At 36.3% G+C, this 16316-nt stretch overlaps 1 protein-coding gene across 3 annotated transcripts in view; it reads right to left on the reverse strand.

Moving 5' to 3' along the window:
* The window catches only part of ikzf5 (IKAROS family zinc finger 5), an 89205-nt gene that overhangs the window by 9169 nt on the left and 63720 nt on the right, over positions 1 to 16316 (reverse strand). The window contains exon 1 of one of the 3 annotated variants that reach the window (XM_052144911.1): positions 216 to 549. The exons of 1 other annotated variant lie outside the window; for it this stretch is intronic. Coding sequence is in view for 1 of the 2 variants with exons in the window: in XM_052144910.1 (XP_052000870.1) it covers positions 428 to 455 (28 nt within the window). In the remaining variant the exon portion in view is untranslated. Of the gene's footprint in view, positions 1 to 215; positions 550 to 16316 lie in introns of those variants that run through there. One more of the 3 variants, XM_052144910.1, reaches the window with a different exon arrangement.

The following is a 16316-nucleotide window of genomic DNA, read 5'->3' on the forward strand; positions in this document are numbered from 1 at the left end:
GGTAATCGGGAACATTAAACAACTATGTCACACCCTGAGCTTATAACTTACAGTTGTGTGACAGTTATACACTATTTAAACACTAAACAGTTATATTACTCCGGCTGTTATCCAGCTGGCAGGGTAACAGGCGTTGCTATGATAGCGAGTACATGTTGACGTTGATCAGCTTGTGCGACCATTGTACCATTACTGAAATAACTAACAACGGTTACCTTTCCAAATGTGAGAAATGAAAGCACACACTCCGTTGTTGGATGTACTGACTACGACACGCTCTTTAGGGAGAAATCAGATGAACGATCTGATCAAATATATCTCCATGGTTATACTTGACAGCTAATGTTAGCAAATTAGCGCGACTGATTCAGCCTATTCAGTCAAACCCAGACTTTAAACAAGCTATTTGAGAGGCTGTGAAACTGACGTTTTTTTTTACATATTCCTTGGGTCATCTAGGGCCATGTCATTGGTAAACTAAGAGGGAAATCCGAGTTTTGCTGAGCTGAAGTGATGCTCCGCAACATCAAAACAAAAGAAACCGCAGGGGTGAAGGTTCACGCATGGGGGTGTGCCGCTGAAATGATTCCGACTCGTTTCGCCGATTGAACAAAGAGTTCCTTTGGTGTTGTAAACGTGAAAATTCGAGTTTTAAAACGACTGGTAATATAATTGTTTATTGTATCTTAACAACACTTCCCTGCTAGATATGCCTTAGAAATAGAGATTCATGCAAAACTGAAAAAAGATTGCGCTAGACATTTTATAATGGTGTAAGCTGCGTTGCGTGGTATAGTGAATTTTTTTGTTTTTTTCTCTTAAAGGAATATTCCGCGTTTCAATACGAGTTAAGCCCAGTCTACAGCATTTGCGACATTATGCTGATTACTACAAACAATTATTTCAAATCGTACGTAATTTTCTTTAAAAGAAAAAAGGTTACACTGAGGTACTTGCATTGGAAGTGAATAGGGCCTTTTTTTAAGGGTTTAAAGACAGAAATGTGAAGCTTATAGTTTTATAAAAGCACAATGTGAACTTCTGCAGTTAGCCTAATCAAGATGGACTTCAAAGACTGTGGTCATTAATCTTACAGTTCAAACACAATCAGTGTTTAAACACTGACCCTTAACCCTTACTTAGTTTAATAATTTTAAACCATGATTTTAACTATACATAAGTAATATTTACATTATATTCATGATGTTAGCCAGAGGGGAACTGGCCCCCACAGTGAGTCTGGTTTCTCCCAAGGTTATTTTTCTCTATTAATCAACATCTTATGGAGTTTTGTGTTCCTTACCACAGTCGCTTTCAGCTTGCTCACTGGGGTTATTAATACACTTATTATTTAATTATTTTTAAACATGATTAAGAATCGTATTTTATCTAAATTACACAATGATGATTCATCGACTTTATAGACATTACAGTTTTATTGTCTGTTAATGCTGATCTTCTGTAAAGCTGCTTTGAAACGATGTGTGTTGTGAAAGGCACTATACAAATAAAATTTACTTGACTTGACTTACATTCATTCTTCTGTGAAACTCATTTATTATTTGAGCTTTAAAGTTGTTTAAATTTAAATTTTTACAGTCGTTATGGGGTTTTAGGGTTTGTTGACATTACATTGTCATGGCAACTAAATTGTAAAATTGGCTATCATTTTACACAGAAAACGTTAATACTTAATTTTATCACACATAAATCATGTTTACATGCATATTGTTTATGTCTTATGGCTGTACTTTTGAGACAGTGAGTATTTTAACGTTTGCAGATTGGCCCCATTCACTTCCATTGACAGTGTCTTTACAATTAATCTAGATTGTTTTTAAAGAAAAGGAGGGATGAATCAAAATATTTTTTGTGGTAATCAATATTATGCCACAAATGCTGTCAATTGAGCTTAACTTGTATTGAACCCAGAATATTCCTTTAAAACAAAAAGAAGAAAGAAGGGAAAATTTAAGTAACAGTGAGGCATTTACAACAGAAATGAATGGAGCCAATTTTTGGAGGGTTAAAAGGCAGAAATTTGAAGCTTGTAATTTTATAAAAGCCCTTAAATGAATTCTTCTGTTTAAACTTGTGTATTAATTGAGCTGTAGATTTGTTTAATTTGTTCTTATTTCAGGATTACTGTATTTACAGCATTACGCCACCATGGCAACGAAGTAGTAAAATTGGATATAACTTTCCATTGAAAGAATCTTGTGGATATACTTTTAAAACAAGGCGTATTTCAACATATACAGATTGGCCCCATTCACTTCCATTATTAGTGCCTTTGATTATTGCTTTTTTTGTTAGGAAAAGGAGGGACAAGTTGAAATAATTTATTGTGGTAATCAACATTATGTCCCAAATGCTGTTGATTGAGCTTAACTTGTATTCAACCCACAATATTCCTTAAATCTTCTAAAATGCATCAATTGCATTGATGATCTTTTCATCAGATCAGCCAAATACAAGGATAATTTCCATATTCAAATGTCACGGGCAATATTATGAGTACTTGAGCCAATTGCATTACTTTAAATAGCTGGATTGGCTCATTTATGTTTCATAGCGTTTAATATTTAACCAGTGGGGAAGTTAGCTGCAGATCGCATTGCCCCATTTGTGTCAGACTTGTAGGAAAACCATTGAAGAGGGTGTGACAAACGACCAGTTAGAGCCAGAGCTTTGTATTCTTCTGACACTCTTCAGAGTTGTAATGAGAGGGTTCTAGTATAACACTCACCGACACCTTGCCTGTGATCATGGTTCAGATGACCAGGGAACAACATGCCTGTCCTCCAGTGGGGGCTAAAATGTTAACAGTGTATTTATAACCTTACTGTAGAGTTAGACTCAACACCAAACAAACCATATTCACTCAGCTAAAATATTTGGTTAACTTTCATATGTTAAGCCTATATTCCTTTATTCTATACCAGCATTTGGATTCCAGTTTTAAGTTCTCTTGAAATAAAACTGCTTTCTCAGTCACATCATATATCACATATCCAGTTATGTGTGGTCTCAAACAAACAAACTGCCTTCACTGTTAAAGACATGTCCTTACTTATATTTCTAAACCCAATCCTCTGCTTTCAACAGGGCTATAATCGCTTTATTTCGCATTTGCTACACTAGATGGCGCAGGAAGTCAAGTGATGACCATGTAAGAAAATCCACTGAAAGGTAGGCCTGCCTGTCTGTCATGTTAGTCATATATGTAATGAGAGTCATTTTTAATTTTTTTATTTTTATGCATAAGGTTGAGCTATCTGATGTATCTAAATGATTTAAAGTGCCCTCACTGTAGTGTCAGTTGTACTAGCAAATGAGAACTGTTAATATTTTGAATATTATTTATTCAAAACAAGTCAAACTGGCCCCCTAGACCTGGAAAATTACTGTAAGGTACAGTATTTACAGTGTGTGGTTTTTCAACAGAAAGTGCCGTAAACTGATCTAAAGGCAGGCATGACAGCCTGACCTTGCGGGGTTGAACTACGACCCCTGAAGCAGTCAATTATGGCACTTCCTAATGGCCTGTCCACACTAATGTTATTTTATAGCAATTTAATTATACTCAGGTTTCCTGTGAAGCCACTTCCCTTTAAATAATTCAAGCAGGGTGACAGTAATTTGTCAGTTGAAAAAGATTAATTGGGGTTTCAAGTGGGTTTCTTTTCATGAAACGTTATTGTTTTCGAAGTGGGTGCAACAGTACATGCACTAAATAGTTGTCATTATGATAATAGTTCATTTGGTTTTTAGCTATATTTCAGATAATCAATGTGTTTGGTCATCATCAGAATAGCAGATATGTTTTTTTTTTTTAAAGAGGAATAACCTTTTGACCTCAGATAGTTTCAGATGGTTAAAATGTATACAGAACAAGAGAAACAAATTTAAATGTATTTTATTATGTAAAAATATTATGTGAAGTATTACGATTGATACTCTATGACTAAAAATCTATGACTTTACGTGCTTAATTTGTGACCTTACAAGTAGCACTGTTTGTATCAATAAGGTTTTTAGCTGTAGCAAGAGTTAGCAGAAGGCACTTCAGAAAACCTTTTGGCCTCATGTCCTGTACTGTAATTTTTAGTAATTTCTTGAGTAATTTTAAGAATAAATTCAAAATTTTAATATTTATGGTAGCATGCATGGATCACAAATATTTCATTGCTTGTTAATTATTTCCTAATTCGTTTTTATTGGATGATTAAAATTGTATCATGCACACATTTTTTGTCCATATCTATTAAATTATTCAAAAATACATTATACATGCTAATCACATCAATTAATTACTTGAATAACATGTCTTTTATGATAAACATGTTTTCAATAACTGAGATCAAGGTAATTTTGATATTTGTTTTCTGGGGCTTAAAGTAAAAAATGTCATGTGGTGTAATCGTCCGGAGACAGTAAAAAAAATCAAAGTCTCATTAAAAGCTAAAGTTATATATATATATATATATATATATATATATATATATATATATATATATATATATATATATTGTATCCCACTTTATATTAGTTGTCATTAACTATGTACTAACATTAATATAAATGCAATACAATGTACTTATTATGAAACTATATGTTGTTCTGCAAAATTCTCACAAGGTTTACATTTGCTGCTTCTGAGTGTGAGGTACGGTTAGGTTTAGAGGTAGGGTTTATGATTAGGGTTAAAGTTAACAGTATAACTACAGATGTAATTAAATGCAAACTTTAAATATAAGTACAGTGCTGAAAAGTAAGTGCTGGCCTATACTTTTTTTATAGCATTTTTTTCCCATGATTTCTGTACTTCACCAAATTAATTATGGATTAAAATCCATTATTCAGATTTTATAAGTACTCTTATTCTCTGCAGATTCTACTTGCATCAGTTTTACACAAATAGTATTATTGTAATTATTATTATTATTTATCATATCAAACTTTTAAATATAGGTTTAAACTAACCTGCAACTAGACTTTATGTAATCCACAGAGGTTGCAAGATGGGTAGAAGCATGCCTTTCTTTCTTTCTTTCTTTCTTTCTTTCTTTCTTTCTTTCTTTCTTTCTTTCTTTCTTTCTTTCTTTCTTTCTTTCTTTCTTTCTTTCATGATGTTATTATTTGACAACCAAATAAAACAGTTGTCTTTCTAGCTTAATATGGGTTAAAACTCAGCATAGTCTGTCTTCACATGAAAGGTCACAAATGAGTATCAGTTTAATTTGTGTGTCAGACTGTTTCCTCTTTTATCTCCTTCCTTCTGTTTTAATGTAGCATCTGCAGAGTGTCTGAAGCCGCTCTGCCTACACCTGCTCGGGGGTAAGTCAAACTGAGTCCCCCAGTTGCCTTAATTCACATTTAAAACCCTCTGAATGAGCGGGCCCCCTTCTCCTCCAAAGCGCTTGATTTATGTGCTGTTTGTGGTTTTATAGAACACGAAACAATTCATTTTGTCCTGAAAAGGAATTGGGTATTAATTTGGAGAAGGCCCCTGAGCACTTTTTAAAGACTCCAATCATATGCTGGAGTCATTTAAAGGCTGCCATGGACATTAGCTCCTGAAGAAAGGCTTTTAATCCTGCCTGAAGTGTGCATCTATAGAAACGGCATGCCCCAACGCCAAATCATTACTGCTAAAGGGTGAAGGAGGACCACGGCTGGATTTATTCTTCACACCCCCAAGACTATTTATTTCTGGAGAGACCCTCTCTTACGCCCCCCACGCTTGTGCGACACGGGGCGTGTGTAGAAGCAGAGAAAGGAAAAGAAAAGGATAAAGGAAGTACATATTAATCTTTTCATTTTCCTGCCACTTAATTTCCTCGTGGCCGCCTGTGTAATGAATGTAATTGCTACCTTTGATGAGAACACTATTATCTGAATCACACTTTAAATGGGAAAACAAGCCCCCCAACACCCCCTCACAAAGCGGGTATGAGATCTCTAATTATGCGACAGAACAAGTGGTTTTGCTCAAAGCCGTGGCGTTGCGCTCGATTGCCAAAGAGCGGCCCTGGTTACGTTGTCACAAAGACGCAGATTAGCGGCGATACGCGCGCCAGACACAAAGAGGCCTGTTTTCTTTTCTTTCTTTTTCCTATTAATTTCAAGCATGAACTAATGAATGTCTCCGTGCCGGAAATTCTCATTTAGTTGAATGACAGATCTAATTTTCTGAAAATCTGAGTAGAAAAATATTCAGGATTAAGCTATTAAGGTAGTTGACAAATTTGACAAAATTAAGATAAAATTTGTTTTATTATTTATTTAAGTTGTTTACATTTCACTTAGGCAAAATAGTCCTTCAGTTTGAAGAATTATTTTTTTTATAGTCACCCAGAAGTCTATTTGACGTGTGTTTACCTTTGGAAGAGGTATTTTTTAGGTTGATCGCTCATCTGCAATAGGTACGTCTAGATAAGACGTTTCCTCTCGGATGTCAATAAGACATTCAGCAGATGTTTTTAAGACGTTTATGATTTAGAATACTTGTAAATCTGATCTTTCTATGCATATATTGCATCCTATTTGTATTGATTTATATTATAACAATAATTTTACATCAGTTTTGGTAGGCCTAAATGTGCTGCTAGATCACATTCTACCTTGATATGACACCTCGCTCCTCAAACAGACAGTTCAGTTATTCATGAGGATTTATCTTTGCACATCTCTCCCCGCGCACGCGGTGAATAGCTGTTTAATAAAAGTGTCGGGTGCGTCCTATAGATGACGTGACTTTACGAGGCGACGCACGATAAAACCGCTGTCACCTTATGAAGTCTGAACGTGCCCGCGTCCCCCTGGTAACGTATTAAAGCATCGAGGAGATATTTTCAAACGTCACAGGTGACAGCCTGTTCCTATTCTGTCGAGCTCATGGGCCGCGTAGAGATGCAAAAAACTATAAAGCAACGTCACAAATGACGAATTACACCATTATTCTTAAATGGCTGCCGTTTTCAGATATATGCAAAGCCATTTGGTACCTTAAATGTGAGTTATTATTCTTCAAAGCAAGCGATACTTAAATGATAAAGTGATAATCAATTCCTTTGACTATGATGCCTCGCTTTGGGCCTGGGGGAAAATCTACTGATCACTTCTATTGGTCTGCAAATGATGGTACTTACAGCATGACAAATGGTTGGCAGGAACACTGTGTGACTTCAGAAAGGTTTATAATGTCTGAAACAGGCTGCCATTCTGGCCTAGCCAGGCAACAGAGGAATGGGGCAATATTTCTGTGTGAAGTGGCATTTTAGCTGTATTTATCTGAGGAGCCCTACCAAAACCATAGGCACTAATAAAGAAGATGCTGTAATAGCTTTTGACTGGGTCCAGTCGCTCTGGATGGGGAATGAACTGTCCTTTGCTGAATTATTGTGGCCAAATGCCATTTGTACAGCCTGAAAAGTGGGGGCATTTATCCTGAATGTCAGTGCCTGCCATAGCTCATAGTATTGAATGATATCTCCCAACGCACAGTTGCCCCAATACTCGCATTTCATGCTCAGTGCTGAGAGGCCAACTAATGGATAGCACTGTCTCAAGGCAGATAATTTAGAGCATCTTCTGTCAAATCTTTAAAACACATGGCTCTACACAGGCAAGCAGAGCAGAGTGCATCCACCCCCGCACCTCCCTGCCATCATGGCACTTTGAATACTGAACCACCATAAGAAATGGCTTTTTAATTGTCAAAAGGAATTTAAATGTACACTGTACATCAAGTTGTTTTAATCAAACATTACTTCAAATGTCAAGTTTTGGTCTCCTAACTCAAATTTGTATATTTATTCCTTGAACTTATTTTATTTATTTATTTTTCTAACCCCATTGACTTAATAGTTTGAGTTATTAACACATTAAAATCTTGAGTATAAAATTGAGGCTCTGGGGAATACCTGTTATGCCTTGCATTTTAATTATTTAATTATGTTTCCCTGGCATTTAAATTTTTTTAAAGAATTCATAGAGGTTTTAGCTCTTTTGTAGTATTGTTTATGTTGATTTGAGGCAAATTGTTGTTTCATGTGATGTCACCATTGGTGTGATCTGTGTCCCCTTTGCGACCATGTTAACACTATCTCAGTTCTTCTTGTGCATGTGAAACTGAAGACTTTAGTCTGAAGTGCAGGTGTATATGCATGTCTGTGGACGTTTATTTAAAGATTGACCTACTCAGGGGCATATATATATAGGGAGGTAACTTCCCCAATATTGAAAACTAGCATGTACAACCCCCCCAAAATATGTATACCATGATCAACGTAAACATGATTGAATGCTTCATGCTTCATGCTGCAACACCCCTAATGTTCAAGCCAAGTCTACACCCTTGGACCTACTGTAAAATCATTTATAAACTTCTTTATTTAAGCGCCGTTATTGTATGAAAAAAAACGGAATAATTGAAAATTATTAAGTAGGAACAACAACATTTATGTAGAGTTAAGTCTACTTGCATTTAGTTACCTTAACTTAAAAATGACAATTCATTCTACACTGAAAAAACTAGTAAGATATTTTCGCAAGTTTTTGCACACAGTTTTTCTAAGTTAATTGTAAGGAAATTAAGTAAAATATAGTAACATTTTATATGAACATTTCATATTTTGAATTTTCCTTATGAAATTTTGAATCATGTACAACATGACATACAGAAGCCTTTCTCAGGGAAGCTGATTTTATGCTATGTAGTCTATTACACAACATCACATTGCATATATGGCTGTATTTACTTCTCCACAAAAAAATAAAATACATTTTCAGTGTATTTGATCCCAAAGTTAGGTTTTACACAAGTTTAATACAGATTTTAGAGATACCAAATATACTCAATTAATTGAGGAAAGCCAACTTATTTTGGTTTTCAGTGTAGATAATGTAAGTGTATCTATTGATTAAATGTAGATTTTTTTTATAGGTCTTTTTTAGTCTTGTTTTGTTTTAGTTTCTGTACACAAATATGTTATTACCTATTAATTACACATTTAAGATGGATGACAGATTAAGAATATGTTTATATGAACTCATTCCATCAACAATTTATGAAAGGTAGATTTTAATAGAATATATGACAAATATTTCAACAGATAGGATATAAAATGTAATGAAAATGTAAAAGTAAATCACAAACCTTGGCTTTCTCTCAATTGATTATTGAGATTAAGCTACTGAGAGGACCAATCCAAAAGAGTATTGATTATTGATCAAAGCTGATCATGTAATAATGTCCAGTAGACTGCATAACTCTTTTTCAAATTAATTACGCAGTACAGAGCAGGCAATCAGTAACATATATTCACCACATTATATTTTACCACAGGGCAAAGCCCCTCCTCCCAATGTTCCATGTAGCCCATTCTCTACAACCATCTTTAAACAAAGGTCCAACTTGCTTTCCACATCATTTTGGTTAGTATGTTGTATTTATAATGCAAGTTGAGGCTGTAACAAGGAAGTACTCCATTACTTCTGTATTGTATTTCTGAATAGAATGAATAACCCATCTAGTATTATTCACTTTCCCTGAACACTGCTCTTATCCTGCATCCTACCCAGTAGGCCTTGTTAGTCACCATATGAGATGAGTGGCCAGGTCATAATGGGAGAGAGGAAAGACCCTCGACCTCCTTGACCTCTTATCGATCTATAGACTGAGTGCAGCTGGGCCTTCCCGACCCAATGCATAGGGGGAGTAATTTAATCGCAACACACACTGTACCACAGCAACATACATTTGCAGAGATCATTAATAACCTGCCTTACCTGTTCAACAATGACAAACTAAGCAGACCACAGAGCAGCAGGGAGATCAGGTTATTAACACAAAACACAGGGCTGGCTTGCGTAAAGGAGCAACAAAAGAGATGGATAAAGATCATTAATCTGTAGATAAACTAAATTCAATAAATCAATCAGTCTGTCTGAGATGTCATTGCTAAGACTGTTTTGGAAGCTGATGAAGTGATATAGCGATTATGAAGTTTGTTAAACAACCTCAGCAGCAAACTCCAGCCTATGTCCACTGTTTACAGTTTGTTAGATAAACCTGTTTAGGCGTGAATGTCAAATATTTTAGCATTTAATGACTATAAACTGATTTATTTTATCTCTGTAATAAAACCGAGGGGGCCACACTGGCTCTTTTTTCTTTCGCCAGGTCACATCTCTTCTTACACTTTCACAACTCTGCCTCTTTTTTACATCTTCCTGCCATCACACACACACACACACACACACACACACACACACACACACACACACACACACACACACACACACACACACATGTTGTGTTTCCATGTTTTATGGGGACTTTCCATAGACATAATGGTTTTTATACTGTACAAACTTTATATTCTATCCCCTAAACCTAACCCTACCCCTAAACCTAACCCTCACAGAAAACCTTCTGCATTTTTACATTTTCAAAAAACATAATTTAGTATGATTTATAAGCTGTTTTCCTCATGGGGACCGACAAAATGTCCCCACAAGGTCAAAAATTTCGGGTTTTACTATCCTTATGGGGACATTTGGTACCCACAAAGTGATAAATATACACTCACACACACACACACACACACACACACACACACACACACACACACACACACACACACACACACACACATACACACTTTTCTTCACCTTGCTCCTCAGTCCAGTGAAGACTACAAAAGTGGGCCGGTAGACCTGTAAAGAATTGGCTTTAAGGTTTTCTAAAAAAAAATGTATATGTGTTGCAGGCCGCATGGGGGAAATAAGCCACTAATATAAGCATGTAATAGTTTTCTATAAATAATCGAATGACAACATAGGCGCAATGGCATCTGGGGACTGTAAAAGAATATGTAACCAATTTTAGTGCTACTAAAGCGAAATAGAGAACAAAATATATAAGAGGTTGAGGGAAAGGTTTCATTTGGAGCCAGGGAATAAGGGCTTTATGGCAGCATAGGAAATATTCAGGGCTATTAAACAGAAAAGAAAGAAGGATTTTAACATTAAACGAAAAGAAGCAAAGAGGCAGGGGTAAAAAATGTGCTGTGCATAAAATCAATTGGTCGATAATTGTCTCACTTCTCGTGTGTGCAGGTGGGTGGCCATACATTCTACATTCTTGGAGCACTGATTTGATTTGCACTTATGTGTTTACAAATAATCAATGCTTCATTTTGACTGGATAACAGAACAGGCTTTGTATAGTACTACTTCATTCTGAGAGAGAGAGAGAGCTTGAAATTGACATAAAACAGATAGTCCCTGCATTCAGTCATGGGATTTTTAAACTGTTTCATTGTTGTTGCTTTGTGTACATTTGTCTTTGTTTTAGAAATAAGATTCCCAGTTTCAAAGATTCATCATTGTTGTCATCACCACCATCAGTGTTATATCATCATCATCATCATCATCATCATCATCATCATATATTATTTCCATTCTATGCAAATAACTAAAATAGATATAAATTTCCTATTCACTGTGATCTGAATTTGCACACTGCATCTAACATATGACTTGTCACATCTTTCATATAACGGTTAATTGCATTCATCACTGCTAAAGTGTATATGTGTGTGTGTGTGTGTGTGTGTGTGTGTGTGTGTGTGTGTGTGTGTGTTAGAAAGAATGCGTGTGTTAGAAAGAATGTGTTTATGGGCTTGTTTGCCATTGATTTGTGGTCTATGTGAGGCTAGACTGATATTTATGAGGAGAAAATGCCCCTCTACCCCCAGGACTCTACAAATCAGATCTGAGATCCAATATGGGCGTCATGAAGAAAGGATGATGTGAGGCAAATAAAAAGAGTCTTATCTCAAATGGATTGTACGGTGACACTATCAAGGGCTTTTAATGTTCAATTCCAGATGAATTCTATTCACTGAATCCCATTTTTGATATAACATCATCTGAATGTTGCTCATGAATACTTTTTCACGGATGTTCCAGTTTTTTTCTTTCTCTCTTTCCTTTAAGATAGCCCACTCTCATTGCTCTTTTTTTTTTTTTTTATAGCTGTAGCAGTAGCTGCCTAATTATGTAGGGCGATAGGAGATCTTTATTCTCTGTGTCCATGCTGATAGCATCTTATTCACTCTCAGTGTTTGAGCTTCAGATTTTATCTTGACAGGTTGGCTGACGAACAGTAGTCATCCTACACCAGCACTGAGAAGCTGAACTGGTCTATAGTTACCTTTTGTATATTTTAAATGAGCTGCTGATGGGGTTAATATCTTGAAGAATATGTATATTACTGCTACATAATAATAAATCTGTGATTTAAATATCTGAGCATTTGTGGGTTTGCGCTTGTAAAGCCAACCCAAAAACACAGTGACTCCTAAAATTAAACCATTTGTTTTGAGATTTGTTTTAAATAATGATTAAAGGAATAGTTCACCCAAAAATTAAAATGATCTAATTATATACTCACCCTCATGCCATCCCAGATGTGTATTTATAAAAAATATCTTATTTCAGTTGGTTCATACAATGCAAGGTAAATGGGTACCAATTTTTGAACACTTCAAAAAGCACATAAAGGTTGCATAAAAGTAATCCAAATGGCTACATACCTTCAGAAGTGATATGATATTTTTGGGTAAGAAACAGATCAATATATAAGTACATTTTTGCTCCCTGCCCAGTAGGGGTGCATGCATGAAGAATGTGAATAACCAAAAACACAGTTGTAGAATGTAAAACTTATGTGAGAATGTGAGTCTTAAATATTGATCTGTTTCTCACCTGCACCTATCAAATCGCTTCTGAAGACATGGATTTAACCACTGGAGTCTTATGGATAACTTTTATGCAGACCTATGTGATTGGAGCTTCACAATGTTGGCCACAATTCACTTGTATTGTATGGCCAAAGGAACTGAGATATTCTTCTAAAAATCTTAATTTGTGTTCTGCTGAAGAAAGAAAGTCATTCACATCTGGGATGGCATGAGGGTGAGTAAATTATGAGATAATTAAAATTTTTGGGTGAACTATTCCTATAAAATGCATAAGGATTATTCCGGGTTCAATACAAGTTAAGCTCCATCGACAGCATTTGTGACATACTGTTGATTGCCACAAAAAAATGATTTTATTTTTTTACAAAAAATGAAAATTGAAGTTCCAGTGAGGCACTTACACGTAAGTGAATGTGGCCTATTTTTTTTAGAGGGTTTAAAGGCAGAAATGTGAAGTTCATAATTTTATAAAAGCACTTACATTAGTTCTTCTCTTAAAACTCATGTACTATTGGAGCTGTAAAGTTGTTTAAATTGTCGTTTTTACACAATTGTAGGGTTCAAGGGTTTGTATATCGTCATGGCAACGAAGATGTAAAATGACCTATAACTTAAAACAGAAAAGGTTTTTCACACTAAAATAAATTGTATATTGTTTATATCTTTTGGCTATACTTTTGAAATAGTGAGTATTTTAACATTTACAGATTGGCCCCATTCCATTGTAAGTACCTCAGTGTAACACCGATTTCAAAATAAATAAATTTTTGTGGTAATCAACATTATGCCCCAAATGCTGTTGATTAAGCTAAACTTGTATTGATCCCTGAATATTCCTTTAGCAGCAAATAATAATAATAATTAAGTGTTTATGTGAAAGATTGTGTCTGAGGACATTTTTATAATATTAAAATATCTATAAATGGCCTGTTTTAATTACTGTAATCTGTTTGTTTGATTAATCCACCCCATTACACCACGTCTCTCTGTTTTCTCTAGTCAGGAAAGATTGGTTGCTATGGCCACATTTATGTGTGTTCATAAGTGGCCCTGAGTGACTGCTCACCATCTCGGCTCCAAACAACGAGCAATAATCAGCTCATTAAAGAGCATCGCCCTCCCTTTCTACCCCCATGCTCATCTAAATAACAAATAACCTCTCTCTCTCACTCTCTCGCTCTCTCCACTCTGCCTTTTTCTCCGTTCTGTCCACCTCCTTTAAAGCCTCTCATGGAAATGTATTTATATCTATATATCTACAATCAGTGCTGTTAGTAGGGAAAGGAAGGGAGAGAAAAAGTGGGTTCTGTCAGAAGTGGTGGGGAAGAGTGTGAAAGTAGCCAATTTTCTTAATACATCCCCTGGGAGCAGATAAGTCTATCAATCTGTTAGATTGGAAAGCCATTAGGTGCCCTGGTTTATGCGTCTCAAGCTGTTAAAGCAGAGCAGATTGATTGTTGAGCCTTTGATGGGATATGCTGATCTAATCTCACTGTGCTTCAGTTTGCAATAAATTACACAATTCATTTCCCCCCATTTAGGGGAAGAAAATGACACCTCCAGGCACGCCTGGCCTCTCCGGGCGAAACAGCACACAGAAGCTTTATGGCGCCATTTAGCCAGCAAGCTTTCAGCCATCTAGGCCAACTGTCTGTCTCTCTCTCTCTCTCTCTCTCTCTCTCTCTGCTCTCCTTCCCAAAAAATCGAAGCATAATCAAGGTGTATGTTTAGAAAATGTATTGTTATAATTTCCACCCATAATCTCCTCCATTTTCCTGCAGCCAGAATGACATAGATCATCATCTGAAAAAAAGAGGGAAAATGGATAGCAGTTTAAAATTTATCGGTCTTTGATTCTCAATTATAGGTGTTTATGACTTCATCTGTCTTCAGCCACCTCAACCTTTTCCATTATGGTGGAATATTATTTGTACGGAATCCATTAAATTCACAAGGCAGGACTCTAATGGTGGGGCTGCAGTGCTTTGGAGAGGGAAAAGTTTTTTGAAAGGTTAGCTTTAGCAAAAGCGCTGCTGTTATGACACCAGAAATTGCTTTATTGATGGGCTTCCTCAGAGCCTGAACATTTGGGCCATTTGTAACAGGGTCCATATCTCTATCTCCCCTTAGACACTGATGAGAAGCCACTGGTGCCTCAACCCGATTACATCACTGTAATGACACACGGTCAGAACGCTTGGCCCAAGAACGCTCATACCTGCCTATTCTGCAGAAGGCAACACCTGTGTGCCTATATGTGTGTGTGTGTGTGTGTGTGTGTGTGTGTGTGTGTGTGTGTGTGTGTGTGTGTGTGTGTGTGTGTGTGTGACTCTAGACAGGTGCTTCCATGGATTCAGACATTTCACAAAGAATGAATGGGGCATTTTAGTACTCGGTTGGCACAAGCAAGACACAGATCATAGCATCAGATGTTGGACAGTGAGGGTCAGGGAACCTGTTGGAACATATCTGTGCCTGTAAGCAACATATATGGTTCACAAAGTGTCAGGTTCTTCCAAACCTGTATGACTTTCTTTTTTCTGTGGAACACAAAATATGTTAGGTGGAATGTTAACCTCAGTCATCAATCACATTAATCTTTTGTCTAATTGCATCATTTTCCATACATACATTTTTTCTGTGGAAAGTTTTAAATGAATGACCTAAACTTAGAATGTCAACCTCAACCAGGAGTTATGAGCTAAGATGGACAGCCGTGGCCCTGATTGCCCACTGGTGATTCAGCTTTCACACCTGGACTGGCACAAGACTACTTGGCAAGAGCTTCTTCTCACCCTCAGTGACATTGAATTTTGCTTTTTCTCTGCTGCCCACCATGAGCATATAAAAGCAGCTCGCTGATACTTGACTAATCATGCTGTAACTCAGAGCCTCTAACTATCCCTCAGCCAATCAATAGCTTCACCATCCCAATTAAGGTTGGCCAGGTCAGAGCCAGGCCACAGTCAGTCCTTTACAACTCAAATGCCATGTTTAAATCCATTGTGTGTATTACTGTGGGACGAGCAGCCTGACCTTCAAGCTTTTAATGCCTCGTTTCAATAGTGCTGGACATTAATGCACTGAGGGAGAGCATGCAGTGGTCAAGTCGGTAAAACAGACCTAGAGAGTTTAGAATCTATCATTTTAACATGTTTTACCAAACTGTAAAAGCTAGGCCTGTAGCCTAATAAATCTGGAGTTTGTATATGCTTTTTTGTTTTTAGGCAGTAGAACAATTAATAAACAGATTCAAATGCAACTTGTTCAAAAATCGCCATTTTTGTTACACCTCTGTTTATAGCTGTTTTATGAAGTCTGGTGACATTAGAAAACACATTGCATGCATCGTCCAACAGGCATGCAATCCACGAGTTAAAGGTTTAGAATACCTCCTTGCCCATTTTTCACCGTGTGGTAGGCTACTTTTCGATATTATACTTATGTATTTTATCACAATTTCAACCAGACGAGAGAAACTCACAAGATATCAAAACAAAAATCTATATATAATACGTGGGCAATTACCGCGCGAAGTTA

The sequence above is a fragment of the Xyrauchen texanus genome, chromosome 16 (genome assembly GCF_025860055.1).
Source record: "Xyrauchen texanus isolate HMW12.3.18 chromosome 16, RBS_HiC_50CHRs, whole genome shotgun sequence".
In the NCBI taxonomy this organism is placed as follows: domain Eukaryota; kingdom Metazoa; phylum Chordata; class Actinopteri; order Cypriniformes; family Catostomidae; genus Xyrauchen; species Xyrauchen texanus.